General features: G+C 50.3%; 1 protein-coding gene across 1 annotated transcript; it reads left to right on the top strand.

Moving 5' to 3' along the window:
- The first annotated feature begins 5,023 nt into the window (after positions 1 to 5,023).
- On the top strand, positions 5,024 to 12,388 carry KRT74 (keratin 74). The gene is made up of 9 exons (XM_032348297.1): positions 5,024 to 5,556; positions 6,135 to 6,349; positions 6,736 to 6,796; positions 7,275 to 7,370; positions 7,837 to 8,001; positions 9,190 to 9,315; positions 10,753 to 10,973; positions 11,418 to 11,452; positions 11,933 to 12,388. Exons 1-9 carry the CDS (start codon positions 5,086 to 5,088, stop codon positions 12,142 to 12,144), a joined length of 1,602 nt encoding a protein of 533 aa, XP_032204188.1. The 5' UTR covers positions 5,024 to 5,085; the 3' UTR covers positions 12,145 to 12,388.
- The last annotated feature ends 10,245 nt before the right edge of the window (positions 12,389 to 22,633 follow it).

Genomic DNA, 22,633 nt, shown 5'->3' with positions numbered 1-22,633 from the left:
TAAGCCCCACCTGCCTAAGCCTCTCTGTCCCTGGCAGGCTGCATCCTGGAGGGTGGTTCTTAGGGTCCCTCCACACAGTAGCCAGCAGGTAACTCACTCCTTCCGCCCAGGCTGGGGCTGGATGGACTTGCCTTTCCTGGAATGGTGGAAGGTTCAGTTCAAGCTTCTGCCTATAGCCTCTTCCTCACACTGTCTATGCCTTAGCTCCCTGCCCACAGGACCCACCCATCCCTCCCCACTGACCCAATCTTTTCCAGTTTCCTTTTCCTAAAACACCGACTTCTTATTCCTTGTATTTCTTTCTGGACATCCCACCTTTACAATTTTCCTCCCACCTCCTACCTTGCCTGTGGTCACCCAAGCCCCTTAGTGCTTTGGTCCTGCCTGAATTCTTCTCCTCTTCTCCTGCCCCTTTCCCAACTCCCTTCCCCAGGACCCCGTAGGCTCAGCTATGAAGTGGACACAGGGAAGGGGGATGGCCATTCCCCTCACACCTGAGGCAGGTGCCCCCCCAGGCTCAAACCACCACTCCTGATGGGGGTAGGGAATGGTCCTCCCCCCACTGTTTGGACAGGGCTGTGCTGTGCTCCGATGGGAGATAGAGAGCATGTCATTAGTGATGACTGGCTTAATTATAGCCCACCACACAGCCCGGCTTGTTTGCTTTGGAAACAGGCAAAGGAAGAGGCGGATCAAGCACCAACTTCATAGTCACGATCAAAAGATTAAGGCATTTCATTTCCCCCAGCCTCTCCATCGTCTTTGAAAAAAAGGGTGGGGGGAGAGAGGGAGAGAGAATCAGGCAATAAGCAGGGAGGGGGCAGGAAATACTTTCCAAAATTCTTCCGGAAGGGGCTTGGGTGGAGGGGTCTGAGGTAAGGAGATGGCCGAAGTAATACAGGAATGGGAGCCTGGTGGTATTTTGAAACAAGCGAATGGAAGAAAATATGTCCTTTCCAGAGCAAGACGGCGCTTGTCTGCGCATACCTCTGTGCATTTGGGCTGAGAGGAAAATTCCCTAGGATGACTAGGTAGGTGGTGGGGTGGAGCTGTGGCGAGTTCAGGGAGCTTTTCTTTTTTAAAAAGAGGGGGAGACAAGAGCTATAAAGTACCTGATTTACACTAAAGGGTTGGGGGTCTCTCCAGCCACCAAAGCCTTAGGGGCCAGAACGCAGGGAGAAAGAAAGCGACAGGAATGGAGAAGTTCAGTGAGACATGGCCCGGGATGTGCTAAAGGCAATCTGGGGGAATTCATGCTAACACGTGTGGGGGTGGGGTGGGGAGGGAGTCCAGCACAGATGGAGGGAAACCAGAGCATTGCTTGGGTTTTAAAGTTTTACAGACTGGGAGAGATGTCACTTCAGCGATCCCTACGGACTACAGGAGAATTTGCGACTCTGTACTGTGCCATACGGGGGGTGTTAGCATGATCCACTGTCCAGGTGGTCCAGAGCTATCCAGGTTTTCCTGAGGGAAAACGTCTCAGTCCCAGGCAAACGGGATAGTTGGTCTCCCTACAAAATGGTCTTTGGTTACTCCCAATCGTCCCTCATGTTCTGGACCCCTTCTCACTAACACAGAACTTTCTGCCTTACTCCCTCCATATCATCTGCCCCTCTGCGTCTAGTCCTGCGTCTAGAGCCCCAGACTGCCACAGTGGGCTGTGCCCCAACTCATAGGTGCCTGTCCCATCTGCTGTCAGACTTGATGTTCCAGGATGCAGAGCATTTCACGTCAGGGAAGGGAAGGGTGCCGGGAGGGGGTGTCGTGAGCATGGGAGAAAAGCAGATGAACTCTATTGTTTGAGCTAGCTAAATGTGGATGAGGATAGGAAAACAGCCTCTTTTCACACTGGTTCAGACAGGTTGAAAGTATTAGGTTTCTGCTCTGAGCTTACTTTCAAAGGGAAATCAAAGAATTTGGTTTCAGGTCCTTCCTGCTTCTAAGGTGCTGTGGTTTGTCTCCAGGTCTTGTCACCCCAAAGTTACCTCGAGGATCCTTCAGGTGCCCTCTTCTATCGATGACCTTTATCTACAGAATACTGCACTCCTGGACTGTGTTGAGAGGTAGACAAAAGGCCAGTGGACTAGAGAAAAATGGCCTTTGGTATCCATTCTTAAACCAAGCAGACACGACTTTGGTTATGTCCATTTGGGATTATTCAAGGCCCTTCTCTTGCTTTACCACCAGTGTGGTGTGCCCTGCAGAATGAGCCTCTTATCTCCAGGAGCATCCTTAGCCAAGACGGCAGGAGATCATGGTACTCACAGGCTCAGCTTCCTTGGGGTTCCCTGGGTATCTGTCTCTGTCATGATCTCATGCAACACAGAGCCTGTTCATTAATCTAACTTGTGAAGTGTCTTCTCTTTACCCTCGCATGATTCCATAATCTCTGCAAGGAGGGGGTGTCTCGGCCTCCTCCACCATCTTTCTCTCCTGCCCATGTGCAGCCTGGCCTGCCTTCTGGTTCCTGACCCTACCTCGGAAAGTCCCCTGTATTTTATTCTGATTTTTTAAGAAATCAGAATTTCATTAACTGCTTGTCTGAGTCACTCATGATCCAATGCAAGCACGTGGAGTGAAAATAACAACTAGAGAAACAACAAAACAACTTTCACAAGCTTGTATTTTGTCTCCACTCCAATTTCAATTTCTTAGGGGAGAAGGAGAGTGTCTTAGATGTTTCTCTCTCACTGTCCAGCATAGAGCAGTCCACACAGTAGGCACTTAATTTTATAGCTATTGAATGCCTGATCTCTTCCAAACTTGGAACACCGATTAGCCCAATGAACCCAAAGACTGGGGTCTGGAGTGTGGTGACTGATTAGAAGGTAACCAACGTGACGAAGGTTGGGACTGCTGGAGATCCTACTGGGTAGGCAGAGACAATCCCCTGCAGTTACATCCCCTAGCATTATCTAGGAGGGACACCTTGTGTGGCCACCATGATGACCCTTGTCAGGGGGTCTCTGCCTCTGCCTCTTCCTCTTCCTTCTGTGTCACAGTCACCACCAAGTCACTATCATCACCATCACTGCCTCCTTTACTTCCTGGCCCCCAACACAGAAATCCCTGTGTCTTCCCTCTAGCTGTCATCCTATCACGTAGCGTGCTAGTTAGGAACATGACCTTGCGATCGGACACCCTCAGATTCCAGTCCCAGCTCTGATGAACTGGCTGAGTGATCTTGGGCAAGTTCTTTAACATCTCTAGGCCTCCAATTCTTCACCTATCAAGGGAAGTTAGTAACATCAGGGTTGAAATAGACATCTTAGTAGTCCTCAGCAAGATGCCTAGCTCATGCAATGTGAACAATGGATGTGGACTCTTTTTGTTATGACTGTGATGATCACTATGGTGGGTACTATTGCTGCCACCATTGCTGCTACTACAAGTAGTATGTCAGTCCCCACTCCCAGGGGGAAGCTACCGGGAAGCAGTCCCTGCCAAGAGTGCTGGTGGGGGTACAAGCCCAGCCTTCCGGACGTTTTTAAAACCCCAGTCAAAACTAGCCTGTTTTCCCCAGCATACCTCCAAATCCGTGCTTCACAAAGCTCTTCTGTCAGTCTGGAGCATGGACCCCAGATTCAGTTCTTTATGTAGATCCCTCTCTTTGGTCTGGAGCCTCCTTGGGGACTGGGGCCGTATGTTGGTCTGGGGAATTACACCGTTTGTTGACATGCACACACCAGCACTTTCAGTTTGGCTTAGAAAACCACAAGAAACCATTTAAATTATGCATTCCTATTCCTTGGGGCTAGGCCCTGCCGGGAAGATGGGGAGACAGGGTTCCTAGAGAAGGAACGCCCACTGCCACTTTCTGGGATGTGAGGAGAACACCATGTGAAGGGAAGACCCTCTGAGAAGCATTCCAGGCTCCAGCCTGCTGGCCAGCACCATCTCCACCCTCCTCCCCAGCAGTGGGAACACTGGTCTACCACTATCTGGCTGATCCAAATGGGTTAAAGCTGCTCAGTTTACTTATAGGAAGTGGTCAGAGTCCTGCATTATGGTAGCTACCAGATGCCTGTTTTTGGAGTAATTTCACCCTGCCAGGGCTACCTGAGCTAACAAGGGACTGCTTTCTCATGTCCCCAACTTGAGTAACTTCTTGAAGTGATCTGGAAACTGGTAGAACAGACCACACTGAACCCATGAATGAAGCTCAGGGACCCCTCTCTCTTGGTCCCTGGGCATGGAATGTTTCCCAAGGGAGCATAAGAGTTGGGAAGATATTCTCCCCAAGGAGGGAAGAACTAATGCCTGGGCTCCCAGGATGGGGCAGATCTTGTTCAGGAGCAAAAACGTGGCTGAAGGAACTGCCAGCTGCCTGAAAAGTTTCTCACTGTTGAAAAGGCAACTTCAAGGTCACCACTACCCAGGTCTCACCCACGGAAATCCCCAGACAATACCCGAGCTGAGGACCACGCAGACTCTATGGGGTCATTTCCACTATCTTCCTGGGGTCTGTTCTACCGCTGGGCAGCTGGGGTTCTTAGAGACCCAAAGAGTGACTCTGGAAATTCTGTCTTGGATCTAAATCTTTGAAGACACCCCTCACGTTTCCGAGTCTCTTTTTCTCTGGCATGAACACTTTGACTCCTCAACAAGACCAGATACTAGGAGACTGATTATCTTGGAAGGAAACCTTGGGTTTTTGGAGGAGCCCTTTCTCGATAAAGCCAGACATTTCCCCTGCTCCTTGCTGATAGATAAGCAAGAAGGAGGTAGCCCTGGTAAAAGAAAGCTAGGAGATCTCAGAAGGGGATAAGTCCCCAGGTCCCTAATTAAGAGCACAGATAAATGCCTGATTAGACCACCCCAATCTGCAAGGGCAGCATATTCTGCAGGCTATCGGAAACGCTTTGTTGCCATAAAGAGGTTGGAGATCTCTGTTCTACAAATTACCCATGGCTCCTGGCCCTTCAGCACAAGGAAAGAAGATAATGGAGAGACGCCCTTTTCCGGTGTCCTGGGCTTGACAGGATAAAAGGAGGCCACACTCTGCGTGCGTCATCAGAGCGTTCATTCTCTATCCCTTAGTGACTGCTTTCCTCCAACTCTGTCAACTCCATCTTTCCCACCATGAGTCGGCAACTGAACATCAAGTCTGGTGGTGACAAGGGTGGCTTCAGTGGGCGCTCAGCAGTGGTGTTGAGGAAGGCTGTGGGCAGTGCGGCTTCTTACCGCGCAGCTGGCAAAGGACCTGGGGCTGGCTTTGGCAGTCGGAGCCTCTACAGCCTTGGAGGGAATCGGTGTATTTCCCTCAACATGGCAGGTGGTGGTGTTCGCATTGGAGGTTATAGCTTTGGGCCTGGCTCTGGGTATGGAGGAGGCCGGGCCACTGGCTTTGCTGGAAGCATGTTTGGCAGTGTGGCCTCAGGGCCTGTGTGCCCATCCGTGTGCCCACCTGGGGGTATCTACCGGGTCACTGTCAACAAGAGCCTCCTGGCTCCCCTCAACGTGGAGCTGGACCCTGAGATCCAGAGAGTGCGCACCCAGGAGCGGGAGCAGATCAAGGCTCTGAATGACAAGTTTGCCTCCTTCATCGATAAGGTGGGTCTCACGGGAGGAGGATGAGAGAGTTCAGTGGGAGTGGACAGGGCACTGTGGATGGAAAGGTGGCAGCTGGGGCTCCTCCATCATAACATCCTGTAAGCTAGGTAGCACAAAGGAATAAATGAATGTGTTGCTTCTGCAGGGTATTTTGCAGAGAAGGGTGGAAAATTGAGTAAAGTGTAGCCCCACCTTGAGAAAGAAGTACTGGGTTTCTGGAGGACAGTTGGACGAATCTCCAGCTCTTTAAAGAAGATGAAGAACTGGTAGAGTCAACACCAATGGGAGGGGAGGGCTCACAGTACAGAAGAAACACTTGGCTGAGTCATCAGGAGGAGCATCTCCTGCGTGCTGAGTCAGACAATGAAAGAAAATTATGGTATTTCCTTCCTCCATGAGTTTTCAGGGATTGGTTTTGTCTAGAAAGCTATGGGATAGGCACTCGTACAAGGTCTAGTTTGCATGGAATTCCAAGAGTCTAGAGTCAACACCTGAGGCTAATGACTTTAAAAAATCTATGTAACCTGAGAGTCAATAGTCTATGTCCATGGACATGGTCACCTCCATTGTGGTCCCAGGTGCGGTTCCTAGAGCAGCAGAACCAGGTGCTGGAGACCAAGTGGGAGCTGCTGCAGCAGCTGGACCTGAGCAACTGCAGAAAGAACCTGGAGCCCATCCTTGAGGGCTATATCAGCAACCTGAGGAAGCAGCTGGAGACTCTGTCTGGGGACAGGGTACGGCTGGACTCGGAGCTGAGGAGTGTGCGAGACGTGGTGGAGGACTACAAGAAGAGGTGAGCAGACCCCACCAAGATCATGGGTCATGTTCCCAGAGATTCCTGGGAAAGCCCGATCTCTGTGCCTACATTTTAGGAGAGGAGAGAGCAAGAACTAGCGCCAGGGGCTCACACCCCTCTCTTGGTTGTGGGGGAAGAGTCTGCCCTGTTTGATGAGAACTTCCTACCTGGTTGATCAGAAGGAGTTTCTTGCTCTTTGATCCAGTGATTGGTTCAGTGGCCAGTTTGGGGAACCTAATAGGCATTTGGATATTTTCCTAGGATCCAGTGAGTGGAATATATATGAGGTAACTCAGGGGCAGAGTCCTGCCACCCGCAGCCTATGTGGCACTCATCTCTAGGAGATCGTGTAGGGATCTGCTAACTTCTCTCTTTGCCCCCAGGTATGAGGTGGAGATTAATCGGCGCACAGCAGCTGAGAACGATTTTGTGGTGCTCAAGAAGGTAAGGGAACAAAGAGCTTATGCTCTCTTTTGCATCCCCCTCCTAACTAACTATGCTCAGGACTCCAGCTCAGGCCTTCTGGAGAGGGGCAGATTCCTGAGTTGGAATGGAGTCATGGTTCTGGCCTCTAGCTAGAGGCAGGATACACACCCAAGCAAAGGACAGAAACAGACAGGAGAGAATTCTCTTCTGGGAAAAGGGAAACTCTGGTCCAGCTTGGCCTTCCTGTGTGACTTGGGGAAACTCATTCTACCTCCCTGGGCTTTGTTTCCTCCAGTGGAACAGAGCAACTTTTCCCTTTCTCTATTTTCAAAGAGCCATTGAGTATGAGAAAAAGCAATATTGAATAATTTTATTCATCCATATGCTTCCCTTTGCAGGCAAACAATAGGAAATCAGATGGCTCTGGGAGCAGGGACAGGGAAAGCTCACAAGATGAGGGTTGTATTGACTGAATGTTTGGGGTGCCTCTTGTCAGGATGCCGATGCAGCCTACACAGTGAAGGTGGAGCTCCAGGCCAAAGTAGATTCTCTGGACAAAGACATCAAGTTCCTCAAGTGTTTGTATGACGCGGTGAGGATGCTCCTAACTTTCCCCCACCCCGCCCCTTTCCAGCTGAGGGCTTCACTTGGCTCTTCTGGGGAGATGCCAGTAAGAGGGATTTAGGATAACAGAATGAAGGACGTTTTGATAGGAAGGTACAAAACTCTGCACAGGAGACCATGGAATTGTAGGATCTTGGTCCCCAAAGACCATACATGCAAGAGACAATCCCACCTGGGCTGACAGTGATCTTTCACTCAGGCAGAAAAAAATGACCTGTTGAGGTCCTACACAAGCACAGGCTCTTGAATTATAGGAAATGTCTCTCACTGCCTACTGCTCATGAAGGATGCATCCTGGTGCTGTGAGCCTTCTCCTTTGGCTCCAACATTCAGATCTGGAGCAGGAACTTCTTCCCACCACTTGAGCCCAGAAGATGAGTAGGCAACCAAGGCAGGCTAGGGGACCCTGACTCTGTCCTCATCTCTCAATTCAGGAGATGGCCCAGATTCAGACTCATGCCAGTGAAACCTCAGTCATCCTGTCCATGGACAACAACCGGGACCTGGACCTGGATAGCATCATTGCCAAGGTCCGAGCTCAGTATGAGGAGATCGCCCTGAAGAGCAAGGCTGAGGCCGAGGCACTGTACCAGAGCAAGGTGGGCACCAGGGGGATCTCTGTCCTCCACCAGCTTCTCCTTTCCTGGGAAGGGATACCTCCATCAGGGAATGTAAGAGCAACCTTTGTAGATGTGTTGAATGAAAGAATGGTTATAACCAATGCTTTAATGATATTCTATTCAAAAAGAATTCTCAGTAGAGACTATTATCAAAGATGAATTGATGGGCACATCCAATAGAAAAGGACAGGCAATCATCTGATGGAGAAAAGAAGAGAGGTGTTTCTGCTGTAGAACAAATATGTTTCCAGGGATTAGGGTTTGTCATCATGGGGCAGAAGGAAAGAGAGTAACAAATATGATGGAGAGCTGCTATGGGAAATCCAGGGTGGGGTAAGGAGTGAAAAGGAAGCCATGAGCTCTTTTCTGGCCAATATAGGAAGACTTCCAAGAGGAGGAAGTGGAAGTCTATCTGACTTCTGGGTACTGGGAGTAATGCTTGGAGAAGACCCTTTACTGTTTGCTCTCCAGGGCTTTCTACCTGCCCTGTTCTGGCACTCCTTTTCACATTTGTTAAATCCCACCCACAGCAAAGATCATAGGTTCCTCATCCCCTGTCCATGGATATGCCATCCCCTCTTCTCTGGAGGACTGATCAAGGAAGAGGGGAAGGTATGAGCTACAAACCCTGAGCTAACAATCCAACCACCCCAAGTGTACACACTGCCCTCAGCTTCTGGCCCTCCACTTGCCACTGAGAAAGGGTTTCAGGAGAATTCATGTTCTGTGAGGGCAGGGACCTCACCTATCCTGCTCATTGCTCCATCCTTAGCACGTCGAGTAGTACAATCTGGCCTTTAGCAGAGGCCTCTATATAGAGATGCTTAATGAGTAGAGAGTTCTTCTTACATTTCAAAAGTGCTTAATAAATGTGACCTGCACTTTTCTTTCAGCCAGCTTGGAAAAGACTGCAGGCAGGGCAAAGAGAAAGGATGTGTCCAGTGTACAGTTTCCGCTTAGAGAAGTGGGTGGACTTCCTGGTGGGAACCACCACCACACAGCCAGAGGGATGCCCAGGCTCCGGCTCCATCACGCCCTGTCCTGGACACACCTCCCCTGTTTGGCCTCAGCCATGGAATTGTTTGCTTAGGACCCTTCCACTACTTCGATTCGGGGGTGGAGGTGCAGTCCTGTCTCATAACCAACTTTCTATCTCTCGGAAACCAGATCCAAGAGCTGCAGCTGGCAGTAGGCCGGCATGGTGATGACCTCAAACACACCAAGAACGAGATGTCAGAGCTGAACCGGCTCATCCAGAGGATCCGGTGTGAGATTGCGAGTGTAAAGAAGCAGGTGGGCAGCAACCTCGCCAAGAATGTCAGGTTCTTTGTGAAGTTCAATTTCATCCTCTGCGGTGGAGAAACTGGGGCCCAGTTTAGTAAAAAGCATATCTCCCAATTTGGATTTGGGAGCCCCTCAGCCATCTAACGTCTCTCTTTCCTACCTGCCTCTGTACCTTTGGTCAGAGCTGGCACTCTGCTAAGAGCTGGGAAGTGCCTTGAGCTTACTTCATCTGCCTCCCAGTTTGCAGATAAAGAAGATGGGCAGATAAGGAGAGGGGAAGTGACTTGCCCAGCTGCTATCAGCAGTCAGGACAGAAGTCAGGTTTCCTCCTTCTTTCCTCCTTTTACTCAGACCTTTTCTGCATGCAACAAACCTGCCCTACATTCCCTTCAGACGTATCCCCTGATGGCAGGTCCCACGCCTTCTCTTCCCACTATACACATAATACATACGGAGGAGTGCAGAGGGAATGTATCCCAGACTCTTCTGTGGCCATGCTAAGTTCCTGCCCTTAAGGTGGGGCATCATCCTGGTGACCAAGGGAGGACAGCAGCAGATGAAGCCCTCCTGGGTGTCCCTTCCCTGTATCATGATACCATGTCCACTTCATCTAGGGAATCCTGTCTTCCCTGAAGGCAGCAAAGCTTAAACACCATGGCAGCGGGGATATAATATTAAAGGGGTGGGGAATTCTTTCTTTGTCCTCCTCAAAGAACCAGGTCAACTCTACTAGTGATAGGACACCAAGGTGAAAGATCGGAGCCCATTTTCCTCCGTGTCCCCACAACCTCCACGCCAGGCAATGTTCAGAGCATGGCGACAGCCTTCCTCTCCATCAGTACAAGGCATCCCAGTGCTGCTAGATGTTTGTCAGAACCCAGTTTCTGAGGTTGAGGTATGATTTCATGCCTTTAACCTCCAGCTCTAAGGGAAGCCTCCCTCACCCAATTCAAGCTGGCAAGGGGAGTGTTTAGCCAGATCCTCCTGCAAAACCCTGGAGTGTTCCAGAAACGCTCACTCTTGGTGCTAACAGGTCAAAGGTCCCCACTGGGAGCTGTCCTGCAGACAGGAATCCGACTATAGTGGTGCCTTGTCATGCTGTCTGATCCCTAGAGGCGACTTGGCTGGGGTCTCAGCATGATTCTCCTGGACGTGGTATCCTTTCAGCCTAGAGCCATTGGTGGCCTCCAAGAGCAGGAACTAGTCAACTTAGCAAACATCACAAGTTTCTTCCTATATTCGTGAAATGCAATTACTTCAATAGCTTCTCACAGAAAATCCATCTGCAATAGAAAATAGAGGAGGCTGGGCTTTAGTCCTGTCCCTGGAGCCTTACTCGCTGTCACCTTGGGTCTCAACTGGGAAGTGAGGGGGTTTTGCTACTGAGCCCAGAAGATCTGAGAACTATATTGCATTCTGATGAGCTCCCTGTTCTTTGGTTTTCAGTGTGCCAACCTGGAGACGGCCATCGCCGATGCTGAGCAGCGGGGCGACTGTGCCCTGAAGGACGCCCGGGCCAAGCTGGACGAGCTGGAGGCCGCCCTGCACCAGGCCAAGGAGGAGCTGGCCCGGATGCTGCGCGAGTACCAGGAGCTCATGAGCCTGAAGCTGGCCCTGGACATGGAGATCGCCACCTACCGCAAGCTGCTGGAGGGCGAGGAGTGCAGGTTGGAGGGGGATGTGGAGGGGAACTCTGGAGAGAAGAGGCTGTGGGTGGCTCCCTGCTGGGCGGGGGACATTTGGGAAGTGGAAGATAACAGACATAAGCACAGAGTGCTGGTTTGACTGGGGAGCTCAGCTCCTGCTCCCTGCGAGGGGAACTCAAACATGAAGCAGGCAGCACAGGTGATGCTGTCAAAGGGCAAGTGGGATCAGACAGAACAGATTTCCTCACTCCTTTGGCACATACAAGCTGTGGTTCTGGCAGATCCTTTAGTGTCTCTGTGTCTTTATTTCTTCACCTATAAAATGGGATTATAATCTCCATCTCACAGAGTGTTTTAAGGATGAATAAAAATAACGTATATGGTAAAGCAGATGCCCATCAAGGTTGTAGCTGAGTGTAGACACTTCACTGAGGTTTTATCCTTCTCTAACTTTCTGTCTTACAGGATGTCTGGCGAGAATCCATCCTCTGTGAGCATCTGTAAGTATACCTGAGAGATAGGTCTGGTGGGGATTCTGGCTGGGTAGGCAGGCGGGGACCCCAGGATAGGGCGATGCCCCCTCCACTCATGGTCTCCCCCAATTGGGAAGTTTCCGTTACTGTCTTTTGAAACTTCTCTGGCTTCAAAGGAAACCTATTTCCCTTTGACCCATGGAAAGAGTGGCTGAAGTCATTCCCACTGCATTTCCTCTCTGTCTCTCCCCGGGGCATTATTAATGAGAGAGAAGGTTGCAAATGTACACTTGGGGTGTCAAATGGTCCAGGAAACTCCAGGAGGGCAGAGACCGCGTCTGTGTCGTGTGGTCCTTACCTCACCCAGAGCCTGGCACTTTGCAGGGTGCTCGTTCATATTGATGGTGTTTCCTGGCTGCTGAGGGTTGCTGGGGACAAGGGAGGATGGCTCCTTTTCTGACTGATCCTTGCTGCCCTTCTTCTTTGCTCTTGGCCCTTCCTCCTCAGCCGTCATCAGCAGCGGTGGGAGCGGCTACTACCATCCCAGCTCTTCCTCTAGTGCCGACGCCGGGGCCAGCAGCATGGTGGGCAGCTACAGCAGCTCTCAGGCTGGGCAGTCCAGGGCCAAAGGGGCCCGTGGAGGAGACCTCAAGGACTCCCAAGACCTCAAGGGCAAGAGCACCTCTGCCAGCACCCCAGCCAGGAAAGCCGCCCGATAAGCCAGAGGACCCACTCCCCTCAGGATCTGGGAGAAGAGATGCCCTTGCCACCGCCACCACGCCCAGAAATGTCTGCTGTTCCCCATCCTCCACCCCCTGAGTCCTGGACTGTTCATAGTGTACGTGACCACCTATGCCTTGGCCCCCCTCGCTGTCCAGCTCTGACTGGCACCATCGCCTCTCTTTCCTCTCAGGTCCCGTGTGGACACTGACTTCTTGTTTTCCTTACTGCCTTCAGCTGGCAGAAGGCTTTGGGACCCAGGTTATAATTGCTTTCTTGGCTCTGGGAAGTTATGGTCCTCCCCAGAGGGAGAGAAGAGGAGAGAGGCAGAGAGGGAGGGGAAGAAGAATAGTCTTGTTTGGGGCTTAGGCTGAATCAGCAGGTGTCTGGGAAGTTCCCCCCAACAACCCCAGCTTCGGGGGTGAGGATGAAGGTGTGTGCCTGGGAGGGGCACGGTCAGCCAGGCTTTGCCTGTCCCCTCCAAAAGCTCTTTGCTGAATGACCCCTTTATTCAAGAGAAAAGATGTATATGCTCAGACCACCAGCTGTACCCAGCTTCACAAAGCCAAGTGACAGAGAACTGGGAGTTTCCTGCCACCTTGTGTCACCCACCCACTCTACTACTGGTAAGAGCTACTACCCTATGATAAGCAGCTGCTATGTGCCAGGCTCCTTGCATGCATTGCCCCTCGTGCTTACCCAGCCTGCAAGGTGGGTGCAATTGGCAACCTCAGGACAGAGGAGAAGTCCCAGCCTCCAAGAAAGAGGCTGCAGAACCCGCCCCTGTCACCCACTAAGTTCCCCAGGCTGGGAGTGGAGCCCAGGTCTAACTGACTCCACAGTCTATATTCTTTCCATGGCATATCACTGCCTCTGTAACAGAGGGAATTGTTTCAAACGCTAGGTTTTTTTTTTTGATGAGGGTAGCATGATTATGTTGCCTTTTTGTCAAGGACTGTGGTATGTGATGTATCTTTAGTCCTCTTGCTAGGGCCATATCCTGCAGTGCTTGTGATCCTCAATTCCTGTTGCTATGAGTTGTGTTCAGTGAGGGTAGCTTGATCCATCTCTGGTGGCACTGTCCAACCTGGAAGTCATGGCTCTTGGTGTAAATATTCCCAAGAATGGCAACACCCAGTCCCTCCATCACTTGAGTTAAGGACTCAGGATTTCTGCTGTACATTCAATAAACTGCCCTTGGTGATATCAGTGTGTCAGTCTTGTCAGTGTGTCGATCTCACCAAATTGCCCACCCCCTAATGATAATGGGCTCCGGCCCACACACGTGTACAAGCCTTTAGGGAGTCTGGAGGCAGATCAGAGCAGGCTGCTCTGGACGTGATCTCAAGGCTGATGGGAGAGATGGACATATGCATAAAACCATGTCCTGGTACAAATCAGGAAAGGGAAGCCCTACGTGGCATCGCTGATTGGGGACCAGGATGTAGAAGCTAAACAAGGAAGGCCTCCTGGAGGAGGAGGAAAGTGTAATCAAATAACTAGAAAGATGGGCACATAGATTCCTGGAGAGAGAACTTAAATCACACTGTCACAATAGGTTTGGGGACAGGTTTTGTGTGCTTATTTTGGTGAGGGCTGGGAGATCTTAGATTTTCTGAAGTGGGTAGCGGGGCTGGGTGGGATTTCTAGTCCCTCAGCTTTGGTGTGCAGAATTCAGCCCTTGGACGTGCTTTCTGGTCCATCTAGTAGCATGGATGTCCTGAGCTGTTTGCTCCTCCATCCCTCAGGGTAATAGTGGCTGGTCTTCCAAAGACAGGGGCGAGAGGCCCCAAGCTGCCACCTCCATTAGCCTCACTGTGTATTTCATGTATTATGGAGGTCCTCCTCTGTGTGCCAAGATGCAATAAAGCTTGGGAAGCACAAGACCCCAAGAGTCTGGTGGGCTTATTGCCCAAATGCCTCCCTCTGATGTCACTGCTGTGGTGACTATGGGGAATAATGCCCTGGGACTTAAAGGGGGTTCTGTTCTGGCTCAGCCACTAACCAGTCACCTGTTACACTCAAACCAACTGAGATGAGCTATGGACATTTTCCCCCTGAAAAAGGTACAGAATTATGTCTACCTGTTCAGAGGTTTGCAAACTCCCCAAAGCCCATGGACTCCCTGGGTCATGAACCCCGGGGCCAGAAAACCCTAAGGCCCTTCCCAGCACTGATAATCTGCCTTTCCCCAAAGACCAAATTCCCAGTGACCCAGTAAGAGGGGCTATGGGGAAGGGATGGGCAGATCGGATCTACAACCTGAGACAGCCTTTAGAGGAACCCATGAGCTATCCATAGAGTTGCCTCCTCCAGGACCAGAGTGCCGGTGTGCCATTGGTTTATGAGGCCTGGGTGCTGTGCCTGGTGCTGGGTGCACAGTGAAGGACCCAGAGGCTAGGCAGATGTGATTTTGGGGAACTGAGGGAACATGTCCTATGCTGCGGTATTGAGGAGGGCAGAGGAGCAACCCCTCTGGTTGCAGTTTATCTGCCTGAGAAATGGAGAAATTCTTTGCAATCTGGGGTCTAATTAAAATCCTGAGACGTGGACAAGGATGACTTTGCTCTTGCTTTATGACTCAGTTGGACTCCTTTGAAGCCCAAGAGAGGAAGTCATAGAGATAGGACCATGGTCGCCAACTTAAATTCTGTGGGTCTGACTTCAGTACACAGGGCAAAGAGACCGGAAGGAAGATATGTGCATGGAAGTTTTGGTTGGAGTGCAGTCTAGGGGAGTGGAGAGTGAAGGAGTGTCCACACTGTCTGGGAGCATAAGTATCTTATTCATTTGCTCTCTGTAGACCTCCAGCGAATGTCCACTTAGGGGCTGAGTCATCTGTCTGGGTGATGTCTGTGCTCACATGGTCTTTGGGCATGGAGACTTCCATTTACACCTTTTATTACGTGGACAACTCTTACTGCTCCTTTGACATTCCATTTGGGTACTCACTCTTCTTGGAAATCTTTCTGAATCTTTAGGCCTGTCTGAGTGTCTGTTTTCTAGGACCTTGCTATGCCCACTGCTTACATCCAACATGACATTTCCACATGCAGTTGAGATGATCTCTCTGTGTGACTGATTCCATCAGTGCCAGACTTGGGGGCCTCGAGGGCAAGGACTGGCTTTATTCTTTGCTGGGCTTTCCAATTAAGGAAGCTTCACTTAGCAGAGACACCTAGGGGTAGGGCTTGTAGGGTCTTCTTACCTAGCACAAATATGTTTAAAAGATTTGGGGGAGAAAACCCATGCATTTATGGCCATTTTGACAAGGATGCCGACACCATTCCTGGATATGCTGGGACAACTGGTTAGCCACACGCAAAAGAATGAAGTTGGACTCCCACTTCTCATTATATATAAAAATTATGTCAAATCGATCAACAACCTAAATATAGAAGCTAAAACTGGAAAGCTCTTTGAAGAAATAAAGGGATAAATCTTCATGAGCCTGGATTTGGCAAAGGATTCTTAGATATGACACGAAAGCACAAGCACCAAATGATAAAATAGATTAAGTTGAACTTCATCAAAATTTAAAACTTCGGTACATCCAAGGACACTACCAAGAAAGTGAAAAGAAATCCTGAAGAATGACAGAAAACCTTTGCCCATCATCTATCTGCTAAGGGTCTAGCATCCAGAACATATAAAGAACTCATAGCACTCAACAACCAAAGGACAAACAACCCAGTTAAAACATGAGCAAAGGACTTTAATGGACTTTATTTCTAAGAAGATATACAAATGGTCAAAAAGCACATGAAAGGATGCTCAACGTGACTCATCATGAGGAAAATGCAAACCCAAACCATAGTGAAGTACTACCCCACACTCACTAGGACAGTTGTAATTAAAAAAAAAAAAAAAAAGGAAAATAAAAAGTGTTGACAGGGATGTGGAGACATTGGAACGTTTGTATGTGACTGGTGGGAATGTAAAATGGTTCAGCCATTGTGAAAAAGTCAGGCTTTTCCTCATAAAGTTAAACATAGGACTAGCATGTGAGCAGTTACCCTCCTTGGTCTATATATCCAAAAGAACTGAAAACAGGTGCTTAAACAAATTCTTGTACATGCATGTTCACAGCAGCATGGTTCACAATAACCAAAGGTAGAAACAGACTGCTATGCTCTAAGTGTTTGTGTCTCCACAAAATTCACATGTTGAAACCCTAATCCCCAAAGATGGTGGTATTAGGAGGTGGGGCCTTTGGGAAGTACTTAGGTTTTAGGTCATGAATGGGACTGGTGCTCTAATAAAGAGACCGCCCAGAGCTCTCTAGCCCCTCCCACCACATGGGGACATAGGAGAAGTTGCTGGCTGTGCACCCTCTGCAGTGTGACCATGCTAGAGCCTTGACCTTGGACTTCCCAGCTTCCAGAATTGTGAGAAGTAAATTTCTGTTGCTTATAAGGGGCCAGTCTGTGGTATTTGTTGTAGCAGCCTGATAGGACAGAGACATAGCCTAAATGTCCACAATGAATGGTTACAAAAAATTGTAGTATGTGCTTTGCAACAGGGTATTATTCAGGCATAAAAAGAAATGAAGTGCAGACATGTGCTGTAATATGGATGAATCTTGGAAACGTGATGCTAAGTGAGGGAAGGCAGACATGGAGGTCACATATTGTATGACTCAATTCATATGAAATGTCCAGAACAGGTAAATCCATGGAAACTATGAAGTGGCAGAGACTGGGATAGGGGAATGGGGAGTGCCTGCTACGGGGTACTGCATTTCCTTTTGGAGTGATGAGATGTATGGACATAGATAGAGGTGGTGCTTATACCACATTGTGAATACACTAAATGCTACTGAATTGTTCACTTTAAAATGGTTAATTATATGTTATGTGAATCTCACGCAAATAAAAAATAAAATTTGGGGGCACAGGGGTAGCAAGGAAGACGCCAAAGAAACCATGTCCCTGGACACGCTTCTGGCCTTTCCCACCATATGGCAAATAGCAACCTGGAATAAAGATGGGGGAGCAGTTGGGGCTAGTAGGGGCATGGAAATAACTAGTGCTCTGTTTGATTGGCCAAGGGCAAGCCCGGGAATTTGCCAGCCTCCTTCTTCCTCTGGCCCAGAGTGCTTGCTCCGTAATTGGAGAATGAATCACACAATGTGAAAGAGGGCAATATGTGCCCTGCCTCTTGGAGCCGCCGCTCTTCCAAGCCTTTCCTCCCTGTGCCTTTCCCTTGGCCTCAAACCTTCCCATTTTCTCACCTGTAGACGTGTTCTCCCTGGCTTCCAAACTTGGTATTGTGCGAGGCTTTCACTGATTCATCTGTGTTCTCTGGTAGAGAAGGTCTCAGTGGAATGGATGCTCTGTGACCTTGAGAAGTCCCCTTGTCCATCCTGTTGCCCCTAGGAAAGGATGCGTTTTCAGGTCCAGCTAGCTAGAACCTCTCATTTTCATGGTTTCGGGGATGTTGAGTGAATGAATGAATGAATGAATTTGATTCCCTCAATTGGTCATCAGCTGGGAGTCACCATGCTTCTCCCCTTGGCTATTATTGAAAAAGAAAAAAGGGGCCTGGGTAGCTCAGTTGGTTAAGCATCTGCCTTCAGCTTAGGTCATGGTCCTGGGTTCCTGGGATCGAGCCTGGCGTCGGGCTCTCTGCTCAGAAGGGAGCCTGCCTCTCCCCCAACTTGTGCAGACTCTCTCTCTCTCTCTCAGATAAATATGTAAAATCTTAAAAAAAAAAAAGATATGATGAAGGTGGAACTGTCCCCCATGTGCCACTAACGGAGAAGAACAGCGAGCTAATTTGACAGGGACCCACTGTCAGGTGGACTGTCACCAGAAGCCAGTGTATATGTGCTCAGACACATGCCAGCGGCTCACAGGCCCATACAGCTAGGGTCTGGCCCATTGCAGTAACTGTCAGCCGCAGATCACTGGGACCGCCATGCCACTCCCTACAGGCCGGATACCCACGGTGCTCACATCCATGTTCATGACCACCCCCACACCGCCACGCACCCACACGCGCCCTCTGACACGTGCTAGAGCACATCTATCAGCTGGCACAAGCCCTGGAGCCTGGGGCCACAGGAGCAAAATGCATTGCCTGACCTCGGAGGAACCTCTTCGATCATTTTGGAAGGATGCACACAGCACCTGGACAATCAGGCATGTGCAGAGAGGTGCAACGGACCCTGAGAAGGAGGATGTGGAGACCGGGGAGGAGCTTCTTAGAGGAGGTGTGTCTTGGTTTGTCCTAAAGGATGGGACAAGCTGCCCTAGTGGGCAGGAGGCTGGGGGAACAGCCCAGAGCAGGACATCAGGGAAAAGCCTTGCTGTGTATGAGAAACACGGAACCACCTCATAGGCTCCCGCCACCCATCTTCACCCAAGTCCTGACACTACATTAACTTTCTTCAGGAGATCTGAGAAGGCTGAGAAGGAGAGCTTGGGGTCAGATCCCACTGTCTGGAGGGTCTGTGGTGGCAGGAAGAGGAGTGGGAGGAAGTCGGTCCTGGCGAGCACATTTCATCACGTTGAGGTTCGGATGATGGAGGGAGAGCAGGGTCATAGAACCGGAGCTTGGGGGAGACTAGAGCTGGTCCTGTGCACCTGAAAACGGGCAGGCACCTGTGCCGGACATCTGTACAGGAGTAAGCCAGGACAGCGTAGAGGCTAAGCGTGCACAGTCACCAGGCTGCTGGGATTGAGCCCTCTGCTCATGAGCCGTGTGGCTGTGTGCCCTCCAGTGAGTTACTTAATTTCTTGGTGCCTCAGTATCTCCATCTGCAAAACAGGGTAATAATAGTATCTGCCTCACACAGCTGTCGAGAGGACTAAATGAGTTACTACATGGGAAGTGCTCAGAGCGGTACCCCGCAGAGCTCACAGCGTGTGGTAGCTATCATTAGTAGTATCAGCATCATCATGATTATTTAAGTGGTGTCTCCCATCCACCCCTGGGAGCAGGTGCAGCAGGTATGAACAGCCCCCTTTTTAGAGATGTGGAAACAGAGGTTTAGGAAGTTGGGAGACCTGCCCATGGTCACCTGGCAGGACCTGGACCTGGGTCCTCAGGTTCTCGTAATCCACACCCTTCACCAGAAGCTTAGGGTGGGACTGGAGGAAGAAGATGGTCAGCAAAGCTCGAAGGAGATGCTCCTGGCCCCAGAGCTGAGTGAGGAGTAAGCCTCTCTGGCAGCCACACTGTAAGTGGGAGTGGAGCTGAGTGCCTGGCAGGACAGCCCTTCTCCATCCTTTATACCCCAGCTCCTCTGGGATGAGTTCACCTTCAGCCTCGCCAGCTGCAAACCTGCTGAACAGCCATCCTGCCCCCATATGAGTGGCTCTGATTGCGGCCAAGTCCCCCAGAGACTGCATTCCATCCAGCTGGCTTGGGGCTCAGTGCCTCACCTGCCTGGAACTGCAGGGGGTACAAGGGTACGAGGAGGGACCCCTGCGGGGGGCTCACCGGCAGCACGTTCCCTTCCTGAGTCTGTCTGCTGAGCAAAGCTGGCAGGATCAGAGCTGATGTCATCCAAATAACCCAGCTCATTCTCTTTAATTTTGGAGATGATTATTTGCTCAGAGAACCACCTGCCCCTCTCTCAGTGCCTCCAGCCTCTTCCCACCCCCGCTACTCCTACCCACCAGCAGCCACATTCTGCTTCCTCACACTGTATTGCTTAGGTTCTGCCTGGCTCAAGAGCCCTCAATGGCTCCCTATAGCTCATCCTACCACATACAGAGCTTGGGCTCTATGAGTCGTCACCTGTGGTTGCCCATCACTAGCGCTTGCTGCAGCTGGAGGGTCCTTTCCTCACAAATGCCCTTCCTGGACTGTTTTTGCCATTCCGCATTGCCAGTCTACCCAAGGCTTTTTTCCCTAACAGACTGGAACGCTAACCCCCTCCTCCAGGCAGCCCTTGTGGATTCAGCATCCCCTCTCCTCTGTGTTTTTTCTTTTTCTCTCATCCAGCAATTACTCTCTTGGATTATACTAGATTTCTTGCCTGTCTTCCTCTGAGACCTTCTCTCGTGGTTTATCAGACCCAAAAGGCTGAGAGTAAGGAGCCAATGGGTCTCGACTGGGGCCATGGGATCACAACAAGCATGTCCAACTGATCATCACAATGTAGAAACAAAGACCACCCAAAAAAAAAAAGCTACAAATTATTTAGGTAAATAAAATAAAACATTTTGGCTATAAAATCAAGAACCATACAAATGTCATTTATTTAACAAGCAATTTAAGTTTTCCTTGAATGTCTAAGGAAAACTATGGGGTCCTGGAAACTTGGGGGTTTGATTCTCTAATATGACATACTTCTCCACCATTTCACAGATGAGTAAAACTGAGACTCAGAGATGTCCGTGCCTGGCTCCAAATTTAATTCTCGCCTAGAAAACCAAGTGATCCTGATACCTCAAAGGGTGTGAGGGAAGATGAAGCTGGGACATGGGAGGTAGGAAATCGTCTCCAGTCTCCCCTGCCAGTGGCAGAGGTATCCCAAGGCAGGAGGCTCTGCTTCCTCCCACCCCTGAATCTCTCCAGAGACTTAAAGCTAGGGCAGGGCCTTCGTAACCTTGCTGAACTGTGGCTCTGTTCTGGTTTCCTTCTGTCCCTCCCTTTTTCCTGCAGCAAAAACACAGCACCCTAGGAGACCTACACGGGCCCACCCTTCCTGTGGGTGGCCCAGAACCCTCCACCTTCCTCTCCTATCATCATCCTCATCAACAACATTGGGTGTTTCATTCCCGATGGCCAGTATCTGATTAACTACTTCACGCTAAGGTGTTAATGACTTGTTAATAGCTTGATGAGATGCTTTTCCCAGGGACATCTGCCTTTGGATGGATCCAGAAACAAAGTTCTTTAAGAACTTAGTGTAGCTTCCCTCAGCACCTGGTAGGTGCTCAGTAAGTATCTGATAAATGGATCAATTGTGAGAAGCCTAATGTTTGAAAAGTGTTTCCTACTGAGTTTTGCACTTGGCAGACACTTGTTAGACAGCGGCTATTATGATTCTTTCTAATGGCGAATTTTCCATGACGAGACATGGAAAGATATTCCTTAAGCCTGGGGTCTCTGGGAGCATCAGTCCCTCCTTGTCCTCCAACAGCAGATGACACCGTATGGAGATGTGCTGATTCAGACATCCTCTTCCAGAGGACAGGAAGAAGGAGAGAGAGCAGAGGAGGAGAGGACAGGCTGAGTCCTAACTTCCACTTTACTCCCTACTTTTGGTCGTTGAAATATCTGTTAAACACTGAAAAAGCAGCAGGCACATATCAAGCACTTCACAGGGATTAGTGCCTGCGATTGTCACTACTACCCTATGAGGAGTATATTATCCCATTTATGTCAGGGAAATGGAAGCTTCCAGAGGTTACGTGCTGCTGGGTGGTGGGGTGGGATTCAGACCCCTGCAGCCAGTTCCTAGCCTGGGCTCCTACCTGGTGGTCTTCTAGCTGGATGCAGGCCCAGGGGCTCCCTGACGGTGCACTGTCCCTGCTGTTTGGTCGCTGCTCCAACAACTGGCAGCCCTCTGGCACGTGGGAAGGGATGTCCAGAGGCTGGTCTTGGGCCCCGAGGAAAGGTACAGAGGGAGGAGCTGACTGGGAGACATTGGACCCTCACCCAGACCCCAGGTCCTAGGGAACACAGCAGCTCAGGTCTCAGTGGACAGAAGAGTTCAGCACACAGAGGAGGAGATGGGGTTAAACCAGGGTTCGAAGCGGGGTTTTCAAAGAGCAGAGGATTTGGATCAGAAGAGTTGGGGAGAAAAGGTGTTTCAGGCTGCATAGGGATAGTGTGGCAAAACCAAGGAGATATTTGGAGATAAGGAATGTGGGTGAGATGTCCCTGGCTGAGGCAGGGAACGGTCAGGACGACAGTCGTGGGCAGGATGGGACAGGGCGGCAGCTGTGGGGATGTCGAAGCCTAGGCTGGTGAGCTGTTACGCACGTCCCAGTGAAGCCATACAGCCAGCGAAGCCATCGAGGGGGACATAGGGTTAGGATGGGTTCCAAGAGCTGGGAAAAGCCTTTAGCATTAGACTACAAGTCCCCATGTCCCCTACACTGGGCACCTGCCTGGCACACAGAAGCTTTCAATAGAGGTGACCGAAGGGAGAAAAGGAGGGATGGAGGAAGGGGGGAGGAGTAACTAGGGGGTCTTTGAGCCGAAGGACCATCTACTTTCCTTACAAGGGAACACTGAGATGACATATGACACAGCCTTCAGAGGGAACTCCTGGGAGCAGCCCACAGAGTCACTGTGGAGATGCCTGCTCTCGGGAGGGCTCCCAGCCAGCCTGGACCTCTGGCTCACATGCGTCTGGAGAGAGGCATCAGGATTCAATGTCACCCGGAAAGCAGCTCCTCCATTTGCTTTCTAAAGAGACGGTCCCAAACAAACAAACAAACAAACAAATATTTCCTGTCCTCAGCTGCTGCTGCTCTTACTAACGGATACACATCAGAAGGAAGAAATGTGCAGTCATCCCCCACT

This window comes from Mustela erminea, chromosome 6 (assembly GCF_009829155.1).
Source record: "Mustela erminea isolate mMusErm1 chromosome 6, mMusErm1.Pri, whole genome shotgun sequence".
In the NCBI taxonomy this organism is placed as follows: Eukaryota; Metazoa; Chordata; class Mammalia; order Carnivora; family Mustelidae; genus Mustela; species Mustela erminea.
This window is presented reverse-complemented; position numbering and strand designations above follow the sequence as displayed.